This window comes from Pinus tabuliformis, chromosome 6 (genome assembly GCF_031772625.1).
Source record: "Pinus tabuliformis cultivar Carrire ecotype Pingquan chromosome 6, CPIR1, whole genome shotgun sequence".
In the NCBI taxonomy this organism is placed as follows: domain Eukaryota; kingdom Viridiplantae; phylum Streptophyta; class Pinopsida; order Pinales; family Pinaceae; genus Pinus; species Pinus tabuliformis.
Window position 1 is genome coordinate 838129868 of NC_142292.1, and position 25673 is coordinate 838155540.

Genomic DNA, 25673 nt, shown 5'->3' on the forward strand with positions numbered 1-25673 from the left:
GGAACAATAAAAACTCGGTTTTACCTTAACCAACACACAATTCACTATGTATTTGTTGATATTTCTATGGGAAACACACTAGAAATAATTTTATTCCATAGATAACTACTTCCAATGATTAGTTAGCATTAATTTCACACAACATTCATCCAGTATCATTAAGCAGTTATACAAAATAAAATTTCAACCAATAAACATGAAAGAGTAGTAGAAAAATAACCATGAGATAATGAGACAAGAGGCACATAAATTAGGCTCGAGGCCAGGGAAAAACCCATAAAGGGGAAACCCCAAAAATATTTCCTTATGAGAGAGAGATTTCATTATTCATTAGTACATCCAATAAAAGCATGATATCAAGATAAGAGATAACCAAAACATGGTCTCATAGTTGGCATGCCTCTCTTCTTTATTTCCTCTATTTTTCGTCCTCCTTTCCTCCTTCTAGCTTCACTAGAATATATAAAAGAATATGTAACGCAAATTTCCCAAATGAGGAGTGCTGCGCATTATAGTCTTTAAAGGGGGTGAAATGGGTGCCTCTTGGGGGCCTAGCTGACTTGAACAAAAGGAGGGTGTCTTGAGGAATTTAGGAGGCATAAATCAAAATTCAAATTTTCTAATGTGTTCATGATGCAAAATACCCACCATGGCTACCATATTTCCAATAGTATCCTCAATAATATGTGCTTCTTCAAGTCTCTTTAATGGTTTCTCTTTCACCTAGGCTTTGATACCATGTTGATTTTTCAAGGAAATATTATCTTCTAAACTTATAATCACTTTCTATTGATTTATTTAACCAAGCTTACTTATTTCACATACATAATTAAGCAATTATATATAGAAAATCTCAACAATAATGCAATAATGACAGTAGGATCATAAAGAGACAACCAAGCACAGAAAGAGACAAGTTTTCACCTTCAAAACGGAAACTCGGAAGAAAACCCAAAAATATTTTCTAGGAGAAATTCTTCAGTTTAATAAAGTTACAATCTAATATTTCCCATCAAAATTGGTAAAATAGACCACATAAATCATACAAGTCAAACCTAGTAAAAAAAAATTAAAATCCAACTTCCTGATGTTGCCCAAAATTTAGTCAACCGTAGGCAATAGGGCTGAAATTTTGCCTCTTGCAGCTACCTCAAAATATCGATCAAATTGCCTCAGAGTTCGGTCAAATAGTGCCTCATAAATTTTAGTCAAGTTTTGGTCAATGTTGGTCAAAATTATATCTTCTTCTTGTCTTTGTCCTTACACATGTGGAGAAAGAACAAATGATTTTTGATGATATGAATTGCTTTCCAAAAAGAGGACAGATGTGTATATATAGTGGTCAAGTCAAGTGGTTTTTACCAAGGGTCACACCCATTTAATTAGTGGGGCCAACCTAACGTTTTGGAGCCTTCATGAGTTCAAAATAATATTTTTCTTTCTTTCAATTTAGTCGACTTGAATACTAACCACAATGACCAAAAATCAACATTTCCATGGATTCTTATGGTGGATCGTGGATGATGCATGGTGTAGTAAGTTAGTTTATTTATTTTGTCTTATTTTAATGTTTTATTGGATGAATGTTGAAGTGATATGTTATTTGGTATTTTCTTCGTTGTCATTGCTAAAATAAACCCTTGAGAAATTTGAGGAATAAAGTTAGTTCTCTCTATACCTTAATCACCTTGAAAATTTGAGACCCTTGATTTTAAATCGTAGGATAAGTTAATTTATTTTCCCTAAGCTTGTTTGAACCTTTCTATCACTCCAAGTATACCATGAAATTGTTTGATTCCTTTAACTCATATGCCTCACCCCAAAAGTATATATTGGCAAACTAAGGCAATGATCTTCTATCCTCCAATGCACAATATTCTTTATTATCCTTAAAACTATTTTGTTATGTTTTCCTCTCTATGATCATTTAATAATCCCTTGATTATTTGTTTGGGAACCTATTTGAGCATATATTAGTTGATCTAAACCTTTATATTGAGCCATATGAACCTTCAAACTCAAATATTCGAACCACCAAGCCCTAACATCTTATTTCTAGGAGAGATCCCTTAGGTCAAAGGAGAGTTGGATAGAAACAAGAACACAATTAGCGAGGTGAAAATTCCCCGTCTGAGGTTTAGTGGGCCCCTACTTGAGCTTTCAAACTTTATCTCAAGAAGAGTGATATTTTATTGTAACAATGAGTTCAATGATATCTAATTTAATGAGATTTTGAAAGATTTTATGTCTTTGTTATGGCTTTGTAATTCCTTATTTATTTCATCATTGAACCTTGTTTTTTTCTTTGATGACTCCATTACTTATTATACTTTACTGAGATGGTCAAAGGAGAGTTGGATAGAAACAAGAACACAATTAGCGAGGTGAAAATTCCCCGTCTGAGGTGTAGTGGGCCCCTACTTGAGCTTTCAAACTTTATCTCAAGAAGAGTGATATTTTATTGTAACAATGAGTTCAATGATATCTAATTTAATGAGATTTTGAAAGATTTTATGTCTTTGTTATGGCTTTGTAATTCCTTATTTATTTCATCATTGAACCTTGTTTTTTTCTTTGATGACTCCATTACTTATTATACTTTACTGAGATAGTTAAAAAATTTATTAGGTTTAGGAATAGAATTTACCCATTTTCATAAATTATTTTACTAGGTTTGGTTATTTTTTTCTTTATTTTTTAAACCAAGTTTTGGTGATTTTTTTACTAGGTCCAGTTTTAATATTAACTGCACTCGAACCTTAATTTGACTTTCAATTGGATATACCAAGAAATATAAATGTTGAATGTATAAAATAATCAATGTTGATTTCCAAATTTGTGGCCTTGTATATAAGTATGATGGAAGAAGGCCTTGTGACTTTTCATTGAAAAGGTATGAATTTTTAATGCAAAACTTATTTATATATGGTATTTATTATTTATTGGGTGAAAATGTGAAAATGGGAAACACTTTTTGGTATGTGGAGAAAATTTTGGCTATGTTCGGTAAACTCTCTGTTGAGAAAAAAAAAGTCAAAATGTTTTCTCGGCCGAGAGTTTGATCATTTCTCAATCGAGAGTTTGAAACTCTTTTGGCCAAGTGTTTAGTATAGTTAATCTCTGATTTCCAAACTCTCGACTGATAGTTAAAAAAAATTTTGGCTGAGAGTTTCGCGAAAAAAAATTTCAGACACAAACTCCCGGATGGAATTCATATTCTAACTAAATCTCTCGGCCGAGATTCTTATATTCTAATATATTCTCTTGGATGAAAGTTCGTTTGAAAACAAATTCTTGGGAACAAACTCTTGGACAAGAGTTTATATTCTATTTAAAATCTCTCAAATAATGGTTTAGATTCAATTTAAAACTCTCAACCAAGAGTTCATATTCTATTCTCAGCCAAAAGGTTGAAAGGTATGAATTAGAAAGAGAAAGGTGTTGGTAGCCATTTTTTCCCTCACCAACGAAAACCTTACCGCCAGCTGTAGTTCCTCATGGGAAATTTTTAGAGAGAAACAACCCATAACTTTTGCGCTGTGTAAGGATAAGAACAGATTTGTGGATGGATCTTAGAACAATTTTGTAACTGGCACAACCATTACCATTACAATGTGTTCAGCTTTCCCCGGACAACCGACACTATCATTACCACCAATCATGAGGGCTTTGTCATCATCTGAAAAAATGAGATATTTTTTCCAACAACTTTCTTCCCCTGCCCACGAACATTTATGGCACTTTTATGTCTTTCATAGAAAATTGAAACATGTAAATTAAAAATGTAAATTAAAATTCCTGGAATGTGTGGTGATGTCATAATGGCATTAAATTCATCTAAAAAATCATCCAACAAGAAATTCTTGTGAGATATTCAAATAACTTCCATATTTTCAACCATGGATCATGTTCTTGTAGGGATTATTGGTGAAGTTAACTAAAATAATATTTCATTCACTTGCGTTGGTGGTCACAATTTCCTTTTATTTTTATTTATACTTTATAATGTTGTGTTTGGTATTCAAGCTTAGTGCAATTTTAGAATACTAGAGATTGCATTGATTAGCTCGGGGAAACTTAAAAACCAAGTTACAAAGCACATCTATATTTACATTGCTAATTGATCCGTAAATGAGGAGCTTATAACCTACTCACTTGACTAACATATATCCTTTGAAGAATTTACTTCTAGTCTCTGTTCTCCATCTTATACAAGGATCTCTATCTTTGAAAATGGCTACAAGGACTCTATTCTAGATTGCGATTTGGAGTGCAAACTTCTATATGATCTGTAATATGGAAATCGACAAATAAAATGTTGCTTAATCAAAATTCAATTGCTTACCATTTGACTCCTTCCAATAGCTTGTGAATTACATGGGTTGCCTATAGCATATTCAAAAGCATTGTGATTCATATCTCAATGCTTAATGAGTTAGTGAAATATAATGGTGACATAGATCCCAATATTATTACACATATAGCTATATCCCAATTCAGGCCACAAATTTCATTGCAATGCTACTAGAATACATATTCTTATCATTGGGATGTACAAAGCTTCAAATTAACTTTCACTAGAAACTAGAAAAAAATTCACAATGCCTTGACAAGTTTCATGTGATTTTAATGAAACTCCAATCCAACTTGTACTACATATTCCCTCACATGTGAAAATTTATGGCACATTTATGTCTCTCATAGAGAACTGAAAATCTTGTAAATTATAAATGTTTAAACTTTGCAAATTATGTGTGATTCAAAATTGGTGATTAACTTGAAAAACAACAAGATCATCTTTGGAAACATCTACCCACATTTTAAACTATGGGACATTAGGGATTCTTTCACATCGTTTGACTGGCTTTCCTTTTCACATATTCATAGAGAATTTAATACTATTGCAGATGGAGTATCTAAAGATGCACTTGACTTGCCTATTAGTACCATTTTCATAGTAAATTTCATTAAAGACAAGGATCATGGCCAAATGGTGATAATTCATGCATGACTTTCAAACTATCTAGGTCAGTTTCCTATTAGCAAAGTTGAAGGTTTTGTGTTTCCACCTCAAAATATGTTTATGATTTATTAGTTTATAGCTAGGTACAATTCAATTTTGAACTAATTCCATATTTTTTTTAACTATGTGACAAGCATCAAAGTAATTGAACTAATTCCATATTGTTTTTGTTAACTATGTTAGAGGCATCAAAGTATGTTTATGTATTATCTTTCATCTTCAAAGAGTGAGAGTGATAGTTTAAAAGATCCATTATTTTTTGGCAAAAGTAACAAATATATATTCATACTCATATTAAAAATGGTTTTGTCATAGTTAGTTCCCCCTTTATGGATTCCTTCATCCTTCCAAACTTCAATTTCACGTGGCTATCTAAGTTTGAAAATATGATATTGCTTACTAACAACTTTCAGTGTGCCATGTATGTGGAACATCTCCTTCCAAAAATGGAAGGATATTGAGATGTTAGCTTTTGATCATACTTCTTTTCCATCCTTGAAACTATAAGATCATATTGAAAAGGGTATTGGTGGCCATGGAAATTTCTTATCCTTGGAGATGGTTGACTTTTTCTTTGATACGAACCTTTTTCTAGCATTGTTATTCTTTCATATTAAATAATAAAAATATTTAAATCTATTTAACTTTAATTCTTGCAAAATGTAAATCTTCAAGATTAATATTAATAACTAGTCCTCTTGTATATAGGAATAATGGCATTAAACAACCCCTCCAGTGACCCCTTGTGAGGAGGAACCAGATTAGGTTCCAACAAACATATTAGATGACATTACGAGGGGTCTCTTAGGCATACTACAAGTACACATTTGATTGCTAGTATACATGTTCAACGTTATGCTATAAATTCAATGTTTAACATGTGAATAATCTTCTTTGATGCATGTTTAATGTGAAAAAATATCATTGTTGATAGGTGCATGGGTCTCACTTGAGGTTGGAAGTAATTATTTGAGTATTATGCCTTTGAGAACCAACCAACTATTTGATAGAGTTGGTTCGGGTAAAATATGAATATAAATATTGAAGTGAGATGTTTAATGCATGAAAATTTATCACACATATATCATAATTGTGAATCTGATGTAAATTGTATAGCCTATGCATATAGATATGTTGACAAGGCTTTAGGAATGAGTAGACATGATTCTAATGGGTCTACTTTGCATGGTAGAGGTGCACATTCGATTGCTAGTTAACATGTTCAATTCTAGACAATATATAAATTTAACGTTTAACATGTGAATACTTTCTTCTTTCACACACATTTAATGTGAAAAAATATCATCATCCATAGGTGAATTCTCTAAGCGTGAGGCTAGCCATGTTGATTCTCAGCAAGTCGTCCAAGAGCATTCAAGTGAAATTTGAACATAAATCTTGTTCAAGATATGTTTAATGTTAAAATTATCCCATCTCTCATACTTATGCACGATTGGAAATTTGATGTTTTGTATAGGGCATAATAGCTCTGAGTTTGTTTCCTCAGAAGGGGAAAATCGTCCTTTGAATGAAGGCTCAGAGAATGAGAGAGTTCATGGACCAGGTAATTTTAAATGTAGACATTTTTTGAATACGAATTTTCCAAGTGAAATTAATTTATATTTAAATAGTATGTGAAAATTTATCATGTTACGTGTTTTGATCATGCTCCTGTGGGATGTCGTGATGGTGGGATAGGTCGTAGGGATCAATAGTGTGCTTGCAATGAAAAATATGAACCTCTTTACCCCCATACTTGAGATGTTCCTAAGGAGGTGCCTTGGGAAGACAATATCTCCTCTCTTTCTCTTGAGGACTTCAAGGTGTATTTAGCGAGATTGCAGAATGAGCTAGAAAATAACAATCTCTCTAGATCTACTAGAGATTGTCTCCAAATATTTTTGTACATTTTGGAGAATCTCTGGTTTATCATGGGGTTCAACTGATGATTGAGGTTTTTTATGATGATGCGCAAGAGGAGAGCATCAGTTATGGGTAGACACTCCTTAAAAGAAGTGAGAGAAAGGGTCACTAAAGAAATTACTTTCTCATTGTTTGACTTGTGACCTTGAGATAAAAATCGTTTAAAGGTTGCAAGATTTAATGAACCTAATATTGCACCATTTCTTGATTAGAAGTTCCTATATGCATATAGAAATTTCCCCAATACTAATGAAATGCCACAATATTTTGTAAGGATTTTGTATGCAAAGTTTTGAGAGCACATGGATCCCAATTATACATATATGAGATCCATATTCTATGGATCTCAGAAAGGTCGTGCATATAAATGACCTAATGTTATGTGAGATGTTGCATTTAGGGTTCCAGAACCTCATTTAGCACCTCAGCCACCTAGAGTTGTTGCATTTCAAGATGAGTTAGACATTGCATCCAACATAAGAACTCAGTGAAGGGAGAATATTAGGGAGGTTGTTCAAGATGTTTTGCAAGTAGTGTCAATTTTCTTAGGTAAGAAGAAGCATTTAGAGAGTGAGGATCAAATTACACCATTTCTTAGTGTTCCAAATGAGTTGCTGAGAGAGATGGATCGACTTGAACTCAAGAGATATGCAACATATTGTAGAGATCATGTGGAGTGATCCTTGGCTTGCGATAGTTGGAGTCTCTCCGAGAGATGTTCTAGGAAGCTATGAATAATCAACTATAAAATCACATTTACAAGATTAGCTGATCTGTAATTGATTGGAGGTGAGGCTCTTAGAAGGCCTCGCCTCTTAGCCGCATCTTCCAAAAACTTGACTCAGAACCAAATGAATCAAACACAATCAAACAAGATAAGATAAAAGACTAACATTCACTTGTATTATCACGAGGCTTGATAGCCTTTTAAAGATATTACAAATACATGTTTTAGAACTTGCCTCCTTTGTTGTGAGTTGTCAAATAGGAAAAAATTAAATACATTATTTAGATATTGTCTTTCTTGATATAAGTTTCCTAGGACTAGATGTTTCCTTCCTCATTAGATGTTACCATTATGAGCCAGGCAACCTAGCTTCCCAATTCCTCCCGTTTTAGATGGAAAGCATCCCCTGCTTTATGCCTCCCTGTTTAAGTGTGAAGCCATGGCTGAAATGATTTTTGGATGCTACTTGAGTTGATGTGATGTGATGATGATTGTTGATGAAGTTGTAGGTGCCTACATAGCTTGGGGTGGGAGGGCATGTCCCTAAATGAACCTGAGCCAAATGTTACTGTGCTGATTGTTGATGAAATAATGGGTGCCTACATAGCTTGGGGTGGGAGGACACTTCTCTAAAGGAACCCAAGACGGATGTTATGCAGAAACTGATGTGCCTACTAAAGTGGGGTGAAAGGGCACATATCCAAAGGGAACCCACTCTGAATGCTGCTCCTGATATAAAAAAATCATGGATTCTGGATGGGGTGCAGAACCAGGCCACACCATAGATATATTTGAACTATAAATGTGTTGCAAACTTGTAACAAAAGTGGCCATGGGTGTTGTAGATGTTATGATGAGGCAAAGAAACTGAGACTAAAGAACCTGTAGTGGCCGAAAAATAGGAAGGATGCTAATAGAAAAAATTAGAGCAACAAAATTGGAAAAGAAAAAAAATTGAACGTTAAATGCATCATGGAAAATGTGGCAGTTGCATGAAAAGAGAGTACAGTAAATAAACAAACATTTTAAAAAAAATTAGATCAAACCTCAAAGGAGCGATTTGCTCTGATACCAATTGATTTGCAATTGATTGGAGGTGAGGCTCTTAGATAGCCTCACCTTTGAGATGCATCTTCGAAAAACTCGACTCAGAAACAAATGAATCAAACACAATCACACAAGACAAGATAAAAGGCTAACATTCACTTATATTATCATGAGGCTTGATAGCCTTTTAAAGAGATTACAAATACATATTTTAGAACTTGCCTCCTTTGTTGTGAGTTGTCAAATAAGAAAAAACTACATACATTATTTAGATATTTCCTTTCTTGATATAAGTTGCCTAGGACTAGATGTTTCCTTCCTCATTAGTTGTTACCATTATGAGCTAGGAAAACTAGCTACCCATTAGCTATAATGCATGTTACATATAAATTTATTATGTTGAATTGTATATACATTTTGTCTCCAAAAATCACTTATATATTTATTCGAACTTATGCAGTTTTCATCATTTTTAAATGATGAAATACTTAACTCAGTGGAACAATTGCTGCTTCATGAACTTGTTGATGTACATACACCCTAGGTATTACCATGTATATATATATTTTTTGCTTCAAATTGTGAATGAATTAAAGTCACATAAATTTTATGGTGTCACTTATACATTTTATGTTCACCTTTTAGGTTAGCGGCAGAAATGAAAGAATCAATCAAGAAACTAAGCCCCAAGGAGATGGTACAAAATATCCACAAGATGGTATTTTCATACCCTAGTAGCCTATTATCCATCCAGTTGTTTGGACAGACTTTGCTTAATATTGATTGTAAGCTCTAATTAATGGTATGTTCTTTTAGAAATCCCATATATGACATGTTTGGTATTTATTAATTTCTTTTGATTAATTAAATTATGTTCTTGCAGTTTAATCAAATTTCTCTCAAGGGATGTGCATGAGGAGTTCATGTTGTAAGTGTTTTTCATTTTTATTTGAAGGATAAAAAGTATAGTTTCCCATGTTGCATTAGGTGATCCATTGATCTATCTAGATCTCATAGATGCATGGTTGCAAGCCAATTGTTCTATGACATTCATTTTATATTGTATTACTGGCATTTAAAAGTCATGTTTATGTTTAATACTCTTTTGGGGAGTTATATACCCTAATAGCATTTAACAATCTGTGGATTATGATTTCTTTTCATATCTTAATGTAAACATTCACTACATCCTCCTTCATTTGATGAAGAATCATTTGACATTGTTCAATCCCATATTTCCATTGGAAGCAAAAGTGACACTCTAAGAGATGAATTAGAAATTCTTGTCAAAGGCATGAATTGACATTGGTATTAGATGGAAGCTATGCATGGTGTATATTAACACCATTTCCATCTCTTTCCCACAGGATTTGATTATGGAATTTACTAACTTCTTTAGCACAAGTTCCATCCCTGTTTTGGCATGGATCTTACTTTTCATGAACCAATAAAAATCCTTGAGAAAAATCATTTGCTCCTTGTCTCACATCCTTGTGGATTCTAGATCACAAACACTATAGATGGTTGTGATATAACATGTGATATAACATTTATCAAATTTTTTTTGGATGTCACCTATAGTTGCTTTCAAATTTGCACAAATGATAATCCTTTTCTCCACACCTCTAAAATGTGTTTCCCTCACAATGCTCGTCTTATTTCACAAGTCCAAGAAAGGGGAACCCCTCCTCCTACCTTACAAGAGAGTGAATATAAAATCAATGAAAGTACACAACATGTTAGCTCTCTTTTGTATTAACATGATTCATATCAACATCATGTAACTAGGGTTTCTATCAGGAGCAATGGATGAATCCATAAACCCTTAGCCTAATCCTCAAGACTTATGAACTAGGGTTTCATGTATGAACCCTAAATTCATATAAACCTGAGAAATGCCATAATATCTTCAATAGTCCTAGGGTTTTGTCCACAAACCCTACATTTTCATGTTACTCATTTAGGGTTTACAATCTCTAAAATTACAAACTCTAGATATTCAACCTAGGTCTTATTACCCAAAACCATAGAGACTTGCCAAGACATGCATGGATTCCACCTTTCATGAACTAGTAAATATCCTTGAGAAAAAACACTTACTCCTTGTCTCAAATCCTTGGATTTTTTTATCACAAACAGTAGAGATGGTTGTGATCTAGGGCCTATCAAAATGTTTTTTGATGTTACCTCTAAAATTGCTTTCAACCTTACAAAGATGATATGCCTTTTTTCGACACCTCTAAAATGCATTTCCTTGTCAATGTTCCTCTTAGTTTGAGATTCACCTAGCATTCTTGCCCTTTGCAATGTGCATAGAAATGGTGCTTGACGTCCTCTATGCTGAAATGAACCAAATTGATGAGTGATTTTACCATATAAATATAGTTGAAATAGTATAGACACGATTCCATTCTTACGTAGGTCTGCTTCTCTAAAGGATGAAATGCTCTCAAACGCCACATCGTTTGCAATGCTCTCATCTGCGACATCGTTGAGATCAAAATGTGTTTTGCCAGATCTTTAGATTCGAACTGGACTCACGGCCGTCACAGCACAAATATTATTCAGCAAATACCATTTTCGTGCACCGACAAGAACCCTCAACCAGGTAAATATGAAAGATTATATATCTATAATGTATTTTGATATACAGTAACAAACCCTAATTATATAAATACAGTTAAAAGAAATAAAATTATTTAAACAAATTTAGATGTGTATATATCTAAAATGTGTTTTAGTCTTTAAATACTTGACGATGATTTTTGTTTCAAATTAACCTATTTGATTCATTTTTAAAATATTATTAATATGTATTATTTATTTATGTTAAAAAATAAATAAAAACAGAAAGTGGAAATTAAAATTTAATGAACACAGAGATGTGATACCCAATTATATAATCGAAAATTCCTTCGCAAAGAAACAAAACTGCAACATACTTGTGAGCTTCCGGTTAACAGAGTAAAGCAGTGAGCCCCTTTGCAGGAAATTTTATTTTTATACATAAACATTCCCAAGGATGCTACGCAAAATTTTATATATGCAAGCATTCGTGCGAATGCTATGCAGAAGAATACAATACAATACATCGCCTCCATCCTTAGTGATAGTTGACAGATGATTTGTATGTAGCGTTGGGTTGCCAACTTTTAGGAATAACGTTGCTTGCAGTGAGCTTTGCGCCGAAAAGAGTGGTCAACCAAATAGAGAAAGGAGCTTGGAGAGGGGTACCGCTGTTCAGAAACCAGTTTACTCCCCATTTATGTGTCATTTGTTGCCACGATTGAGAGTTTGCCTGCATGCAACAAAAAACAGAACAGATATATTACATACGTAAAATATATATGAATAATCATTCTTATACTATAAATATAAATATAGAATACTTAGAAAAAAGTGAGTTCAATACCTGTTGTAGTTCAACTGCTCGAAGATCACCATCTCCTGCTTCATATTGAATAAATACAGCGAAATAGTAATTGTTGGCTCCTGGGTCAGCATGAAAAGCAACGTTCATCCCAGAATATTGGCAAGGCACCCTACATAACATAACAATAAGGAAATTAAGCATACGAAAACCGATTGAAATGAAATGGACCAAATCAATGCCTGAAAATTGATGAGTGATTTCATTAGATGAATACCGTTGGAATAATATAGGTACGATTCCAATCTTCCGGAGGGCTTCATCTTTACCAGGAGATGCAATGCTTTCAAACGCGGCACCACTGAGATCAAAGTGTGTTTTGCCACCTCCACAAACTCCACCATCTGGACATATATCAGTAATCACCACAGTCACAGGTGTTCCGGAACAAACACCATTCTCCCTACACTTGTGACTTTACCTGTAAAATCCAAGTTATGAGAAGAATCTTCAACATTCTATTAGTGAAAACTGTAACAATACTGACTAAATTCATTCCATACTTGATAGCAAGCTCCACAGCCTTTTCCGTCTTTGAACAGCACTGGACTTCCTGCAGCTATTTTTGATTGGAAAGGGGATTCTTTCACTATGCTGCCATACCCACATGAGCCTCCTGTCACACACAAATGCAATGCAATACAATACAATTTTCTCCATCATCAAATGTTCATTTCATGGATTGCATGGATAAATATAGCAAATATCTCCAATTTGCATGTAATGTAAATACTATGATTACAAAAACTCGTTGCCATTACCTTCACTCCGGGCACCATGTAGTTTTCCATACCACGTAGCAGTGGCCGGCTCCCAACAAGCGACTTGCTTGCACAGGATTACGCATATCAGAACTGCGATCGCATAGCTAAAAGAAAGCTTCATTTTCGAAACCAACGCACGATACAACAAAAACTACTATGATGAGCTTTGAGAAATGACTGTGGACGAGAATGTGAAGCTTGTGTTTATTTAGAGCAACTTTTTTGCAACTAGTTTGTCTTAGGGTTTGACCATATCTCCATCTTCCCTGTATTATTATTAATATTTTTTCTTAGGGTTTGACCATATCTCCATCTTCCCTGTATTATTATTAATATTTTTTATTTTAAAATTATATTGCTTTTATTATATTCACATTGACAACCACCAATATTTATCATATTCACCTTCACTACAACCAAATACGGGGTAGTAGATGTCCACCTGGTTTATTATCTAGCAGTAAATATATATTAATCCTATGTATTAATTACTAGACTATCCCTTTATTAATTAGTAGATAAATTGGTAAATATGCCTTGCGATAATTATCTAACAATATTTTCATTTCCTGTATTATAACTATCTAACCATATCTCCATTTCCTGTATTATAACTATCTAACCATATCTCCATGTTTTGTATTATGATTGACCTTTCATATTTTTAGATTATATAATATTGTTTATATTATTTTAATTTATAAATATTGGATTTTCATTTCCTGTATTATAACTATGTAACCATATCTCCATTTTTTGTATTATGATTGATCTTTCATATTTTTAGATTATATAATATTGTTTATATTATTTTAATTTATAAATATTAGATGGGGTAGTAGATGCCCACCTGGTTCATTACCCAGCCGTAAATATATACTAACCCTACATATTAATTACTATACTATTCCCTTATTAATTATTATATAAATTGGTAAATATGCGTTGCCATAACTATCTAACAATATTTCCATTTCCTCTATTATAACTATCTAACCATATCTCCATTTCCTGTATTATGATTGATCTTTTGTATTTTTAGATTATATAATATTGTTTATATTATTCTAATTTATAAATCCAATATTTAGTCATAAATACGAGGTAGTAGATGCCAACCTAGCAGTAAATATATACTAACCTTACTTATTAATTACTATACTATCCCCTTATTAATTACTATACTATCCCCTTATTAATTAGTAGATAAATTGGTAAATATGCCTTGCCATAACTATCTAACAATATTTCCATTTCATGTATTATAACCATCTAACCATATCTCCATTTCCTGTATTATGATTGATCTTTCATATTTTTAGATTATATAATATTGTTTATATTATTTTAATTTATAAATATTGGATGGGGTAGTAGATGCCCACCTGGTTCATTATCTGGCGGTAAATATATACTAACCCTACGTATTAATTACTATACTATTCCCTTATTAATTATTATATAAATGGGTAAATATGCCTTGCCATAACTATCTAACAATATTTCCATTTCTTGTATTATAACTATCTAACCATATCTCCATTTCCTGTATTATGATTGATCTTTTGTATTTTTAGATTATATAATATTGTTTATATTATTTTAATTTATAAATCCAATATTTAGTCATAAATACCGGGTAGTAGATGCTCACCTGGTTCATTTTCCAGCAGTAAATATATACTAACCTTACTTATTAATTACTATACTATCCCCTTATTAATTACTAGATAAATTGGTAAATATGCCTTGCCATAACTATCTAACAATATTTCCATTTCCTGTATTATAACCATCTAACCATATCTCCATTTCCTGTATTATGATTGATCTTTCATATTTTTAGATTATATAATATTGTTTATATTATTTTAATTTATAAATATTGGATGGGGTAGTAGATGCCCACCTCATTCATTATCCAGTCGTAAATATATACTAACCTTACGTATTAATTACTATACTATTCCCTTATTAATTATTATATAAATTGGTAAATATGCCTTGCCATAACTATCTAACAATATTTCCATTTCCTGTATTATAACTATCTAACCATATCTCCATTTCCTGTATTATGATTGATCTTTTGTATTTTTAGATTATATAATATTGTTTATATTATTTTAATTTATAAATCCAATATTTAGTCATAAATACTGGGTAGTAGATGCCCACCTGGTTCATTTTCCACCAGTGAATATAAACTAACCTTACTTATTAATTACTATACTATCCCCTTATTAGTTAGTAGATAAATTGGTAAATATGCCTTGCCATAACTATCTAACAATATTTCCATTCCCTGTATTATAACCATCTAACCATATCTCCATTTCCTGTATTATGATTGATCTTTCATATTTTTAGATTATATAATATTGTTTCTATTATTTTAATTTATAAATATGGAATTTATTGTATTTATCATGATATTAATAAAAAAATGTTTAAATATTTTATATTTTTAGATGAGTTTGGCTTAAAATTAAATATAGTTGGAATTTTAGATTAGGGTTATTAAATTTATACAGATTTATTATTTCATGATTTATAGAAGAAATAAACATTTTCACTAGAATTTGGTAAAACAATTTTACAAAAAATGTGATTTCTTTTTGTTTAGAATGCCTAAATGGATCCAACACTCTAATTATACAAATTAAACAACTTTAACTCAAATTTTTAAAAATCTCCAGAGGATTTTGATTTAAATTAACCAAAAAACCATGTGAAAAAAATCATTTCATCTATAAATTAGACTAGCCATTTCTTTATAGCTTTAAAATTATTTATATATTTACAAATACATTTTAAGTAATAAAAAATTATTTATTATTTAATAAATAATTGTATTACTAAATTTAAAATATAAAACAATTAAAATTTACTTTTAGATAATAGTTATCGATAACATATTTAAATATAAAAAAATAAATATGAATGATTATCACACTAGAACATTGCTTATGTAGTTAAGAATATGTATCGATATTATTAACTAGTTATATAAAGAAAATATAAATTAATGAATTTTTATTTAAAAAAACTAATTTTGTTTATGAAATTGTTTTTTAATTCCGTAATACAATTTTTAGCAAGATTTTAACTTTTTCATGTTTTAAATGCAATTTTTAGTACATAAATGCATTCAATACCTATTTTTTTTTTTGAAGGTATTCACATTTTGCACACAACTTATGATTCTTTAAAATTTTTATTAGATTTTGAAATTGATCAAAAAAAATATAAGGAAAATGCCATTAGTTTCTTAATTAGATTATGCATTTTTTTTGCCATTTAGTTTAAACACTTAATTAATAATTTCACACATAACTACGTACCAATTTCATGTTTTTTAATTAGATTATGTATTTTTTTCAAATAAATTATTTTATTTTGCTTAATTAATAATATCAATGACTTTGCGAGAGATGAACATGCTCAAGAGAACGAAGGCTGAGCTCTGAGAAGCGGATTAGGGTTCCTGTACTCACCTGCAATGGCAGGTCTGCAGAACAGAGGACTTCAGAATCAGATCACGACAGCACAGATAACTAACGACTGGGGGTTTTGACCGGCGGTCATAATGAACCCCCATCCGGGGGAAGGAGGGACGCCTCCCTCAAACGACAACCAGCAAGGGAATCCTGAGGGTTCAGAAAGAGAACAGGAACATAATGATGGAAGCACAGGGAAAAGTCAGCAGCAACAGAATGAACAGGCACATCAAGATAAACCGAAAGTTAGCTCGTCCACAATTAAAATTTACTTTTAGATAATAGTTATCGATAACATATTTAAATATAAAAAAATAAATATGAATGATTATCACACTAGAACATTGCTTATGTAGTTAAGAATATGTATCGATATTATTAACTAGTTATATAAAGAAAATATAAATTAATGAATTTTTATTTAAAAAAACTAATTTTGTTTATGAAATTGTTTTTTAATTCCGTAATACAATTTTTAGCAAGATTTTAACTTTTTCATGTTTTAAATGCAATTTTTAGTACATAAACGCATTCAATACCTAATTTTTTTTTTTTGAAGGTATTCACATTTTGCACACAACTTATGATTCTTTAGTTTCTTAATTAGTTTCTTAATTAGATTATGCATTTTTTTTGCCATTTAGTTTAAACACTTAATTAATAATTTCACACATAACTACGTACCAATTTCATGTTTTTTAATTAGATTATGTATTTTTTTCAAATAAATTATTTTATTTTGCTTAATTAATAATATCAATGACTTTGCGAGAGATGAACATGCTCAAGAGAACGAAGGCTGAGCTCTGAGAAGCGGATTAGGGTTCCTGTACTCACCTGCAATGGCAGGTCTGCAGAACAGAGGACTTCAAAATCAGATCGCGACAGCACAGATAACTAACGACTGGGGGTTTTGACCGGCGGTCATAATGAACCCCCATCCGGGGGAAGGAGGGACGCCTCCCTCAAACGGCAACCAGCAAGGGAATCCTGAGGGTTCAGAAAGAGAACAGGAACATAATGATGGAAGCACAGGCAAAAGTCAGCAGCAACAGAATGAACAGGCACATCAAGATAAACCGAAAGTTAGCTCGTCCACATGCAAGCCAGTAGCCACACACAGACCAAAAGTGGAGCTACCCAGTCACCGTATCAATGCCAGAATTCAATACATGAGAGATCATGCTCTCATAGGCAAATTTATCGGAATATGGCCAAACGAGAAAGCGCTGAGAGCATGGATAAATGTCAAATGGCATCCAAAGGGGCACATAACCCTGCATCTAGGGCCGAAGGGTTTCTTCACTGCAGTTTTTAACTGTTTGGAGGATAGGAACAGAGTTTTTGAAGGAGGGCCTTATTTCTTTAACTCTGCTGGGCTATTTCTCAGAGAATGGATTGAACGGTTCAACCCGGATAAAGAGGACCTAAGTTGGGCGCCGGTATGGATCAGGCTGTACTCTCTACCATTGGAATACTGGGAGGAGGAGTCCCTCAAAGCCATTGGTAAGGTTCTGGGCGACTTCGTCAGAATAGCTGAAGATACAAAGACACAGAGATATACCTCGTATGCACGGATCTGCGTATACATGGACCTGAAACAACCTCTGCCCGATACGGTAAGTCTCTTTCATGAAGATGTGGAATGTATCCAGTTAATCGATTATGAACATGTCCCCTTCAGATGTAGGAAATGTCATGACCTAGGTCACCTCTTCAGAGACTGCCCATTAAATAGCAAACCTACGACTCAAACTGAACAGGAAGGCCCATTGGTAGACGGTTTCACCAAAGTGACAAACCGCAGAAGAGGGAATAAAAAACCAGCAGTTACTACAAAGACACCTCCAGGGAATCAATCAAAGCCATCTACTAGTAATAGCTTTGCAGTATTAGATAATGAGGATTTGCAAGATCCAGACAACTCAACCTATAATAAAAGAGGACCTACTCAGGAAAAGGAAAAAATGGATAGATCCCAATCGAAAGAAAAAGGAAAGGAGATAGATCCAGAAAGCAATCAGCCTAAGAAAACCTCCAAAGACTGGAGCCTTCCTGAAATGGATATAGATGGCACAAATCCCAGCATAGAAAATGAGAAGGAAGGTGATGGTCACTCTCAGGAACCACAAATCATGGAGGAGGATACGGAATCAATAGACATTGGTGAGCTGGATATCTTGGGATTAGAACATGCATGCAAAACAGGGAACTTCGACAAAATACCTGACAGCCAAGTGGACAACCTGGTGGCAGTCCTCAATAAAGCCCAGAAAAAATATTCTCTAGGGGTTCAAATTGGCAGCCAATGGGACGGCAAATTCATTACCAAAGACAACAAAAAAAGGGGAAGGAAAACTACCTTAGAAAGAACCATCAAGATTGGAGAAGTGCTGGTAGACTCAGGCAGATATGCCAAGCTAACCAAGTATTTCAACATCAATCCCAAGCCTTCCCAATGAAGTTGATCTCATGGAATATCAGAGGGCTTAACTGCCCAAGGAAAGGAAAACTCTTAAAAAACATGTTAATGGAAGAAAAACCAGCAGTTCTTTTTCTACAGGAAACAAAATGCAATTCGACAGTTTTGGAAAAAATAGCAGCTAAGGCCTGGCCAGGGGGGATAGTAGCAGCTGTTGATGCTCAGGGTGCTTCTGGAGGACTTGCATTGCTTTGGGATGCAAGAAAGATTCAAATGACCAACATACATGCAAATAAAAGTTTCATCCAAGCAATATTCCATATAATAGGAACCAACATCTATGGGCACATCACTAATGTGTACTTTCCTCAAGAAACCCAGCACAAGAATGAAATATTGGAGGCTCTAACAAATCTCAGCACCGATAGGCAATACCCGTTATGGATCGCTGGAGGAGACTATAATATGATCGCTTCGGTGGAGGAAAAAAAGGGAGGCAGATGCAGAACAAACAGGGACAGATCTCTATTAAAGGATTTCATACAGAATAACTCGTTTATAGATGTTCCTACTAATAATGGCCTCTACACGTGGAACAACAAAAGGACAGGTCCAATGCAAATAGCATCGCGTCTGGATCGTTTTTTAATCTCTGACAATGCTGTTCATGTAGGAGGAGAATTCACATCTTCTATTCTCCCTTACTCCGGTTCTGATCATTGGCCGATAGCCCTCCAATGGAACCGTCCTGGCTGCCATATTAGACGTCCCTTTAGATTTGAGGCTTTTTGGTTGTCTCACCCGGACTTCAATGAATTTGTTAGAGCAACCTGGGTAAAATGCAACTTGAAGGATGGTACAAAAATGGCTTCATTCCAAAGGAAGCTGAAATATCTCAAAGGGGAAATTAAAAAATGGAATCATTCTATCTTTGGCAACATTTTTAAGGCTAAGGAAATCCTCAATCAAGAAATGAAATTGGTTCAGCAAAGAATGATAACTGAAGGACGCACGGAAGAACTTAGAAAGAAAGAGCAGTCCTTAGAGAATCAACTCCTCGAGCGAGAGGCACAGGAGGAAACTCTCTGGAGACAAAAATCGAGAGTTAGATGGCTGAAGGAGGGTGAGAAGAACACGAAATTCTTCCACAAATCTACAGTGCAAAGGAGAATGATTAATCAAATTTCCCGGGTGACCAATGAACAAGGAGGCAAAATCGAAACACATGAAGGGATAGAACAGGTCTTCCTCAACTACAAGAAGATGAATCAAGAGCCGGATATAAACAGAACAGAAGCTATCCGGAAAATCATCAGCAATATTCCCAAATTAATCACGGATGAGCATAATACTCTCCTTCTCAAACCCATAAGCCTCCAGGAAGTTGATGATGCTGTTCATCAACTCAAAGCAGGAAAAGCTCCGGGACCTGATGGATTTACTTCAAATTTCTTTCATTACTTTTGGGATCTGGTCAAATGGGAGGTATGGCAAGTGGTGGAAGAATCGCGTACCCTCAGGTGGATGTATCCAGGACTGAACGCAACATTCATAGCCTTAATCCCTAAAGAAGAGGAATCATCCACTCCGGATAAATTCCGTCCAATTGCCTTATGCAACATCATATAGAAGATTGTCTCCAAAGTGATAGCTTCCAGATTGAAACCCCTGCTTCCACTTCTCATCTCTCCAGAACAAACTGGTTACGTTGAAGGAAGGCAGATTACGGATGGGATAATTCTAACCCATGAGATAATCCACTCACTCAAGCAAACAAAAAAACCAGGTATGTTGCTCAAACTCGATCTATCTAAGGCTTTTGATAGTATCAGTTGGGAATATCTGCAACAAGTCCTTCAAGCCTTTGGTTTTGCCCCCTCTTGGATTAGATGGATCAGTAGTCTCATTTCCTCTTCATTCTTCTCTATTCTCATCAATGGAATTCCCTCTCCCACTTTTCATCCTTCCAGAGGCATCCGCCAAGGGGATCCTATATCACCCTTCCTGTTTGTCATTTTGGCTGAAGGTTTAGGTCGCAGCATTAAAGAAGCCCTCCGCTCTCATCATCTCAAAGGTCTAGCCTTCCACCAAGTTCCTTCTTTTTCCCACCAACAATTCGTTGATGACAACCTGCTTTTTGGTCACCCGTCTGTTCAAGAAGCTCGAGCCATTAAATCTATTCTTGCAGATTTTTCGGAGGCCTCTGGTGCCCTCATCAACAAAGTCAAATCCCAGATCTTCTTCTTCAACACCTCGCCATCCATCCAAAGAACTATTGCCCGTATCTTTGGTTTTTCCATTGCTTCCCTTCCATCTAAGTATTTGGGGGCTCCTCTATTTGCCACGGCTCTTAAGCATGCCTCTTGGAACAATCTTTTAGAGAAGCTGGAAGCCAGATTATCCCTGTGGACGCATAGAGCGCTCAACATGGCAAGTAGGCTAGTTCTAATCAAAGCAGTGCTTCAAACCATGCCTCTTTACCTGTTCTCCGTATTGGCAGCGCTCAAATGGGTCCTTAAAGCTATCAAACAACTTCAGAGAAACTTCCTTTGGGGTAATTTAGGACCTAATCGAAAATGGGCACTAGTAAAATGGGAGAAAGCATGTCTTCCCAAAAAGGCAGGGGGAATTGGACTAAGGGACCCAGAACATAGTAATATGGTTATGGGGGCCAAAATCTGGTGGAAATGGCTAACCAATCCCACAACACCTTGGGCCTACCTTTGGACAACGAAATATGCAAGTAACAAATCCATGGAGGAGAGACTTAGAATGTCAGAAACTAGTAAAGGATCCGTGATTTGGAACTCAGCCATTCAACACAGGGATATAATTCAGAAACAAAGTTTTTGGGAGGTGAAGGATGGTCACATGGCTAGATTCTGGGAAGACTCATGGCAGCAACTTCCTAACCTCAGAAACACAATTCCAGGTATTGCTGATCAAGACATACAACAACATGAGAAGGTGAGTCGATTCTGGGACTCACACAACACTCAAGAACACAGAAAGTGGAAAGAGGCCAGGCACATAATACCACATAGCCCGGAGCAAATTCAACTCTCCCTCTCCAATGAGCTTCAAAAAAGGAAAATACTCACTTCAGCAGGACGGGACACCCTTAGATGGGGATATGAGGAAAAAGGCACTTTCACCACCAGGGAAGCTTATAAAATACTCATCAAAGAAAAGATGATAAAAGATCAATTATGGGATCGGATATGGAACCCATCCATATGGCCGAAGGTCTCAACTTTTTTATGGCTTATCTCTCACAACAGAATTCTCACATGGGACAATCTTAGGAAAAGGAATTTTGCTGGACCTTCCATCTACCCAAATTGCAAACAGGAAGAGGAATCAGCATTACATCTTATGCAATCCTGTCCAATGGGAAGGAAACTCTGGGAAAAAATTGCCTTCCGATGTCAGAAGGATGGGAGAGTGAATGGAGACATCAAAGGGACTCTCCGCACCTGGCCCCAAGAGCCGTATAAAAGTAAACTCTTAAACACACTATGGCAGCTCATACCAAGATTACTCATGTGGAATATTTGGAAGGAAAGAAACATAAGGATATTTAAAGATCAAGCTCAACCAATTGAACAAATTTGGCAGGGACTGCACCAAAACATTAAAGAAACTTTGTCTATCAAAGGTTGGTCTAAAGAGGACTTCCCTTCTCTCCCGCAGGAACAAACCATATGGGATAACTGGCAGATTCAATTACAACATCCGTTAATATCAAAGGATAACCCCGCAAAGCATCTAGAATCTCCATCAAGTTGGACGCCTCCCCCAAATAATGCATACCAGCTTAACTTCGATGGAGCCTCGAAAGGGAATCCAGGGAAAATAGGATACAGAGGAAGCATCAGAAACTACCAGGGACTCCCCCTAATAACCTATGTTGGCTCAATTGGTTGGAATACCAACAATGCAGCAGAATTGGAGGGCCTATGGAGAGGACTAAATTTGGCACAGGAACGGAGACTCTTGCCTCTTATAGTGGAAGGGGACTCCCAAATCATCATCAAAATGGCCTCAAAGCTTATGCAGGGATCTCAGGTTTATAAGGTCAGCAGCAGTTGGAGATTGGCCACTAGACTGGAGCTTCTCAAACAATGGTTTACCAATCACCAAGCAATTTCCTTCAAACACATTAGAAGGGAAGGGAACAAATTGGCTGACTTTATTGCAAACATAGGGGTGGAAAGTGGAAGAGAATTCTTTGAAGGCTCAATCTCCAGCATAGTTTCAGAGAATCAACTCTCCATCTTCAAGACTATAGTTACTAGTGATATGCAGCCGCAGGAGAACTCGCACCCGGATGCGGGTGATATTATGAGCAGTTAATGCCCATACGAGCGACGCCGGCATTGGGCACCATCGTAGAGCAAGTAGGCGACTTTTTGGCAGCGCATTAAGTCCCATTAATGAGGAATTGGGTGCACAGCATGCGGAGTAAATACTTCAGGATGATGAGCATACGATCTATTTTAATTGCCCAGAGCTCGACACTCTCTCTGGCTCATTCTAGCAGAGACATCCCAGGTCGATTTGGTTCACAGAAGTTAGGTGCAGTGCTAAGCATTTGGAAGCCATCAGGGCTCCATCGAAGACCGCATTAGGCCAGCCTCAAGCATCTAATCACGGTTCTTCTGGCTCGCATCTGGTATGGTCATTGTTTTCTCCTTGGGTATATAACTGCAATTGGTCGGGTCATGGAGTCTGTTGAAGCAGTTTGGGTTGAGGGTGGAAATCATTCAGACAATTCTGGTACTTATTTCGGGGTTCTGTTTTTTATCTGTGGGGTGCTTTCTCTGGGCACTTTCCACTCTGAGTACTGTTATCCCCGGCTTATTCCAAATTGGGGTGGGGCGTTCTTCTTCCTCATCCAAACCTTTTGTCCTCTCAGTTTATCAATCATTGCTGGTATGGCTCGTCCTTGAGGAAATCCCCGGAGGGGCAGAAATTCTGGCACACGGGGGGGTGTTAGAGGAAGGAGAGGTCCTGTTCCTCGACGCATCTCCCCGCTTGTTTCTGTCTCGCCAGCCTCTCCATCTTCCGACCACTCTGGTCCGTCCCTCTCCAGTTCTGTCCACACCTCCCGTTTCACTTTTAAAAGCAAGCTAAACAAGCCCACTATCTCTGCTATTATCACGGTCATCTTCTCTGAGGAAGAAGATGACCTCCCTGGCTCTGATGAACAATCCATGGACAGGACTCTCTCACAGAACTCTAAGGACTCTCAAGGAGGCGGGGTAGAGGATATCCCCATTCTTCCAGAGGAGCAGCAGGATAAAGATCATGAAGAGGATGCGCGTCTTCAGCAAGCTTCTTCACACGAGGAGGTCATTTTTTGTGCACCGGCGCAGTTCTCTGGCACTGTTCTGTATCCGGTGATGCCTCTTGGTCGCAATATTACGGATGTTGAAGACAATGTGATGATAGAATGGGTCAGCTCTCCGTGCAAAGCCAACAGCGAAGATGCAGAGTTACCACCTCAGGCATAATCAATCAACGGCGGAGATTGATGGAGCAGATCAGGCGGCGGTGGAGGATTTCGGGAGGCTCTTTTTGGCGGAACTTTACGTCCCGAAAAGTCAGAAAGGATGACGTCAGTCGAGAGCCACGCGTCAACAGGAGATTTCATCGGGCTCGTTCATACGGAAACCGCTCGATGGTCGATGGCAGTCCGATAAAGTGGTGGTTTTTGTTAAGTGGTTTCATGTTGCCACTGAGGCCCACGTCAGTCTTTTTTAGTGTAATTTTCCATCGTCATCTTGTTTTTGCCTTTTGGTGGTGGGGTCTAATTCTACAGAGTCCAAGGCTCTCGTTTTTTATCTATGTAAACAATCAGTTAAGAGCTGATGGCAGAAGTTATTTTGGCAGAGGGCAGGCTCTAGCCCCCTCAGAGGTTCCTACCTCTTTGTAAATATTTTTCCTCTTTTATTTATACATAATAGAATAGTCTTTACTCAGAAAAAAAAATATCAATGACTTTGCCAATTATTTTATGTACTTAATTAATAATTTGGCACAATAATGATCTAGCAATTTCATAAGGCACTATGTAACTAATAGAAAAATGGTATTTTCTTCCATAACCAAACGATACAATGCTGGGAAAATTTGTGATTTTTTTCTGTTTTTGAATACATAAATAGATTCAATTTCCAGAAAAATCTTATTGGACTTTGCAAATTAAATAGTTTAAAACTATGATTCTTAAAAATCTCTACTAGATTTTAACAAAATTAATAAAAAAAAATGAAAGAAAAATAAAAAAGAAAAAAAAAACTACTTTATTAGTTAATTAAACTATGACACAAAATATGACTTTAAAGAAAATTAAAATTATTTAATTAAATAAATTTTAATTATAAATAATGATTAATCTTAAACTTTTAATCAATCTAAATATTTCTATTTTTTAATAATATAAAATAACAATTATTTATACTAAAATTTAATAACTACTAAAAAATATTTTACTTTTTATCCAAAATTTAGGGATATATCTTCTAATTTCTTTCCATTTTATCTCCAAAAAAAATCTAAACGAAAATACTCAAGTCCACAAAGCACATGTATATGATCAACATTTATTTAAATGTAATCTTAATTACATTAATTTTAAAACAAAAGATATCTGTATACCTTGGATATAGCTTTAGTTTTATATATTAAAATACAGTGATTATATATATATATACACCAAGTGAGAGGTTTTCTTATGGAAGGCTTCTATAATATATTTTTTCAACAATCAAACAAAAACCTTATAAAAATATAATAAAAATACTATTAAAGGTAGGTTAAGGTTAAAAGAAA

General features: G+C 35.0%; 2 protein-coding genes across 2 annotated transcripts; one reads left to right on the forward strand and one right to left on the reverse strand.

Annotated features, from left to right (window-relative positions):
- Positions 1-11823: 11823 nt before the first annotated feature.
- On the reverse strand, positions 11824-13035 carry LOC149261473 (expansin-B16-like). The gene is made up of 5 exons (XM_089369347.1): positions 12912-13035; positions 12638-12766; positions 12368-12494; positions 12133-12262; positions 11824-12018 (listed from the first exon to the last, which is right to left on the reverse strand). The coding sequence occupies exons 1-5, from the start codon at positions 13033-13035 to the stop codon at positions 11824-11826; spliced, it is 705 nt and encodes a 234-aa protein (XP_089225473.1).
- A 7589-nt stretch (positions 13036-20624) lies between these two features.
- On the forward strand, positions 20625-23192 carry LOC149261474 (uncharacterized). Its single transcript, XM_089369354.1, has 2 exons — positions 20625-21803; positions 22455-23192. Exons 1-2 carry the CDS (start codon positions 20625-20627, stop codon positions 23190-23192), a joined length of 1917 nt encoding a protein of 638 aa, XP_089225480.1.
- The last annotated feature ends 2481 nt before the right edge of the window (positions 23193-25673 follow it).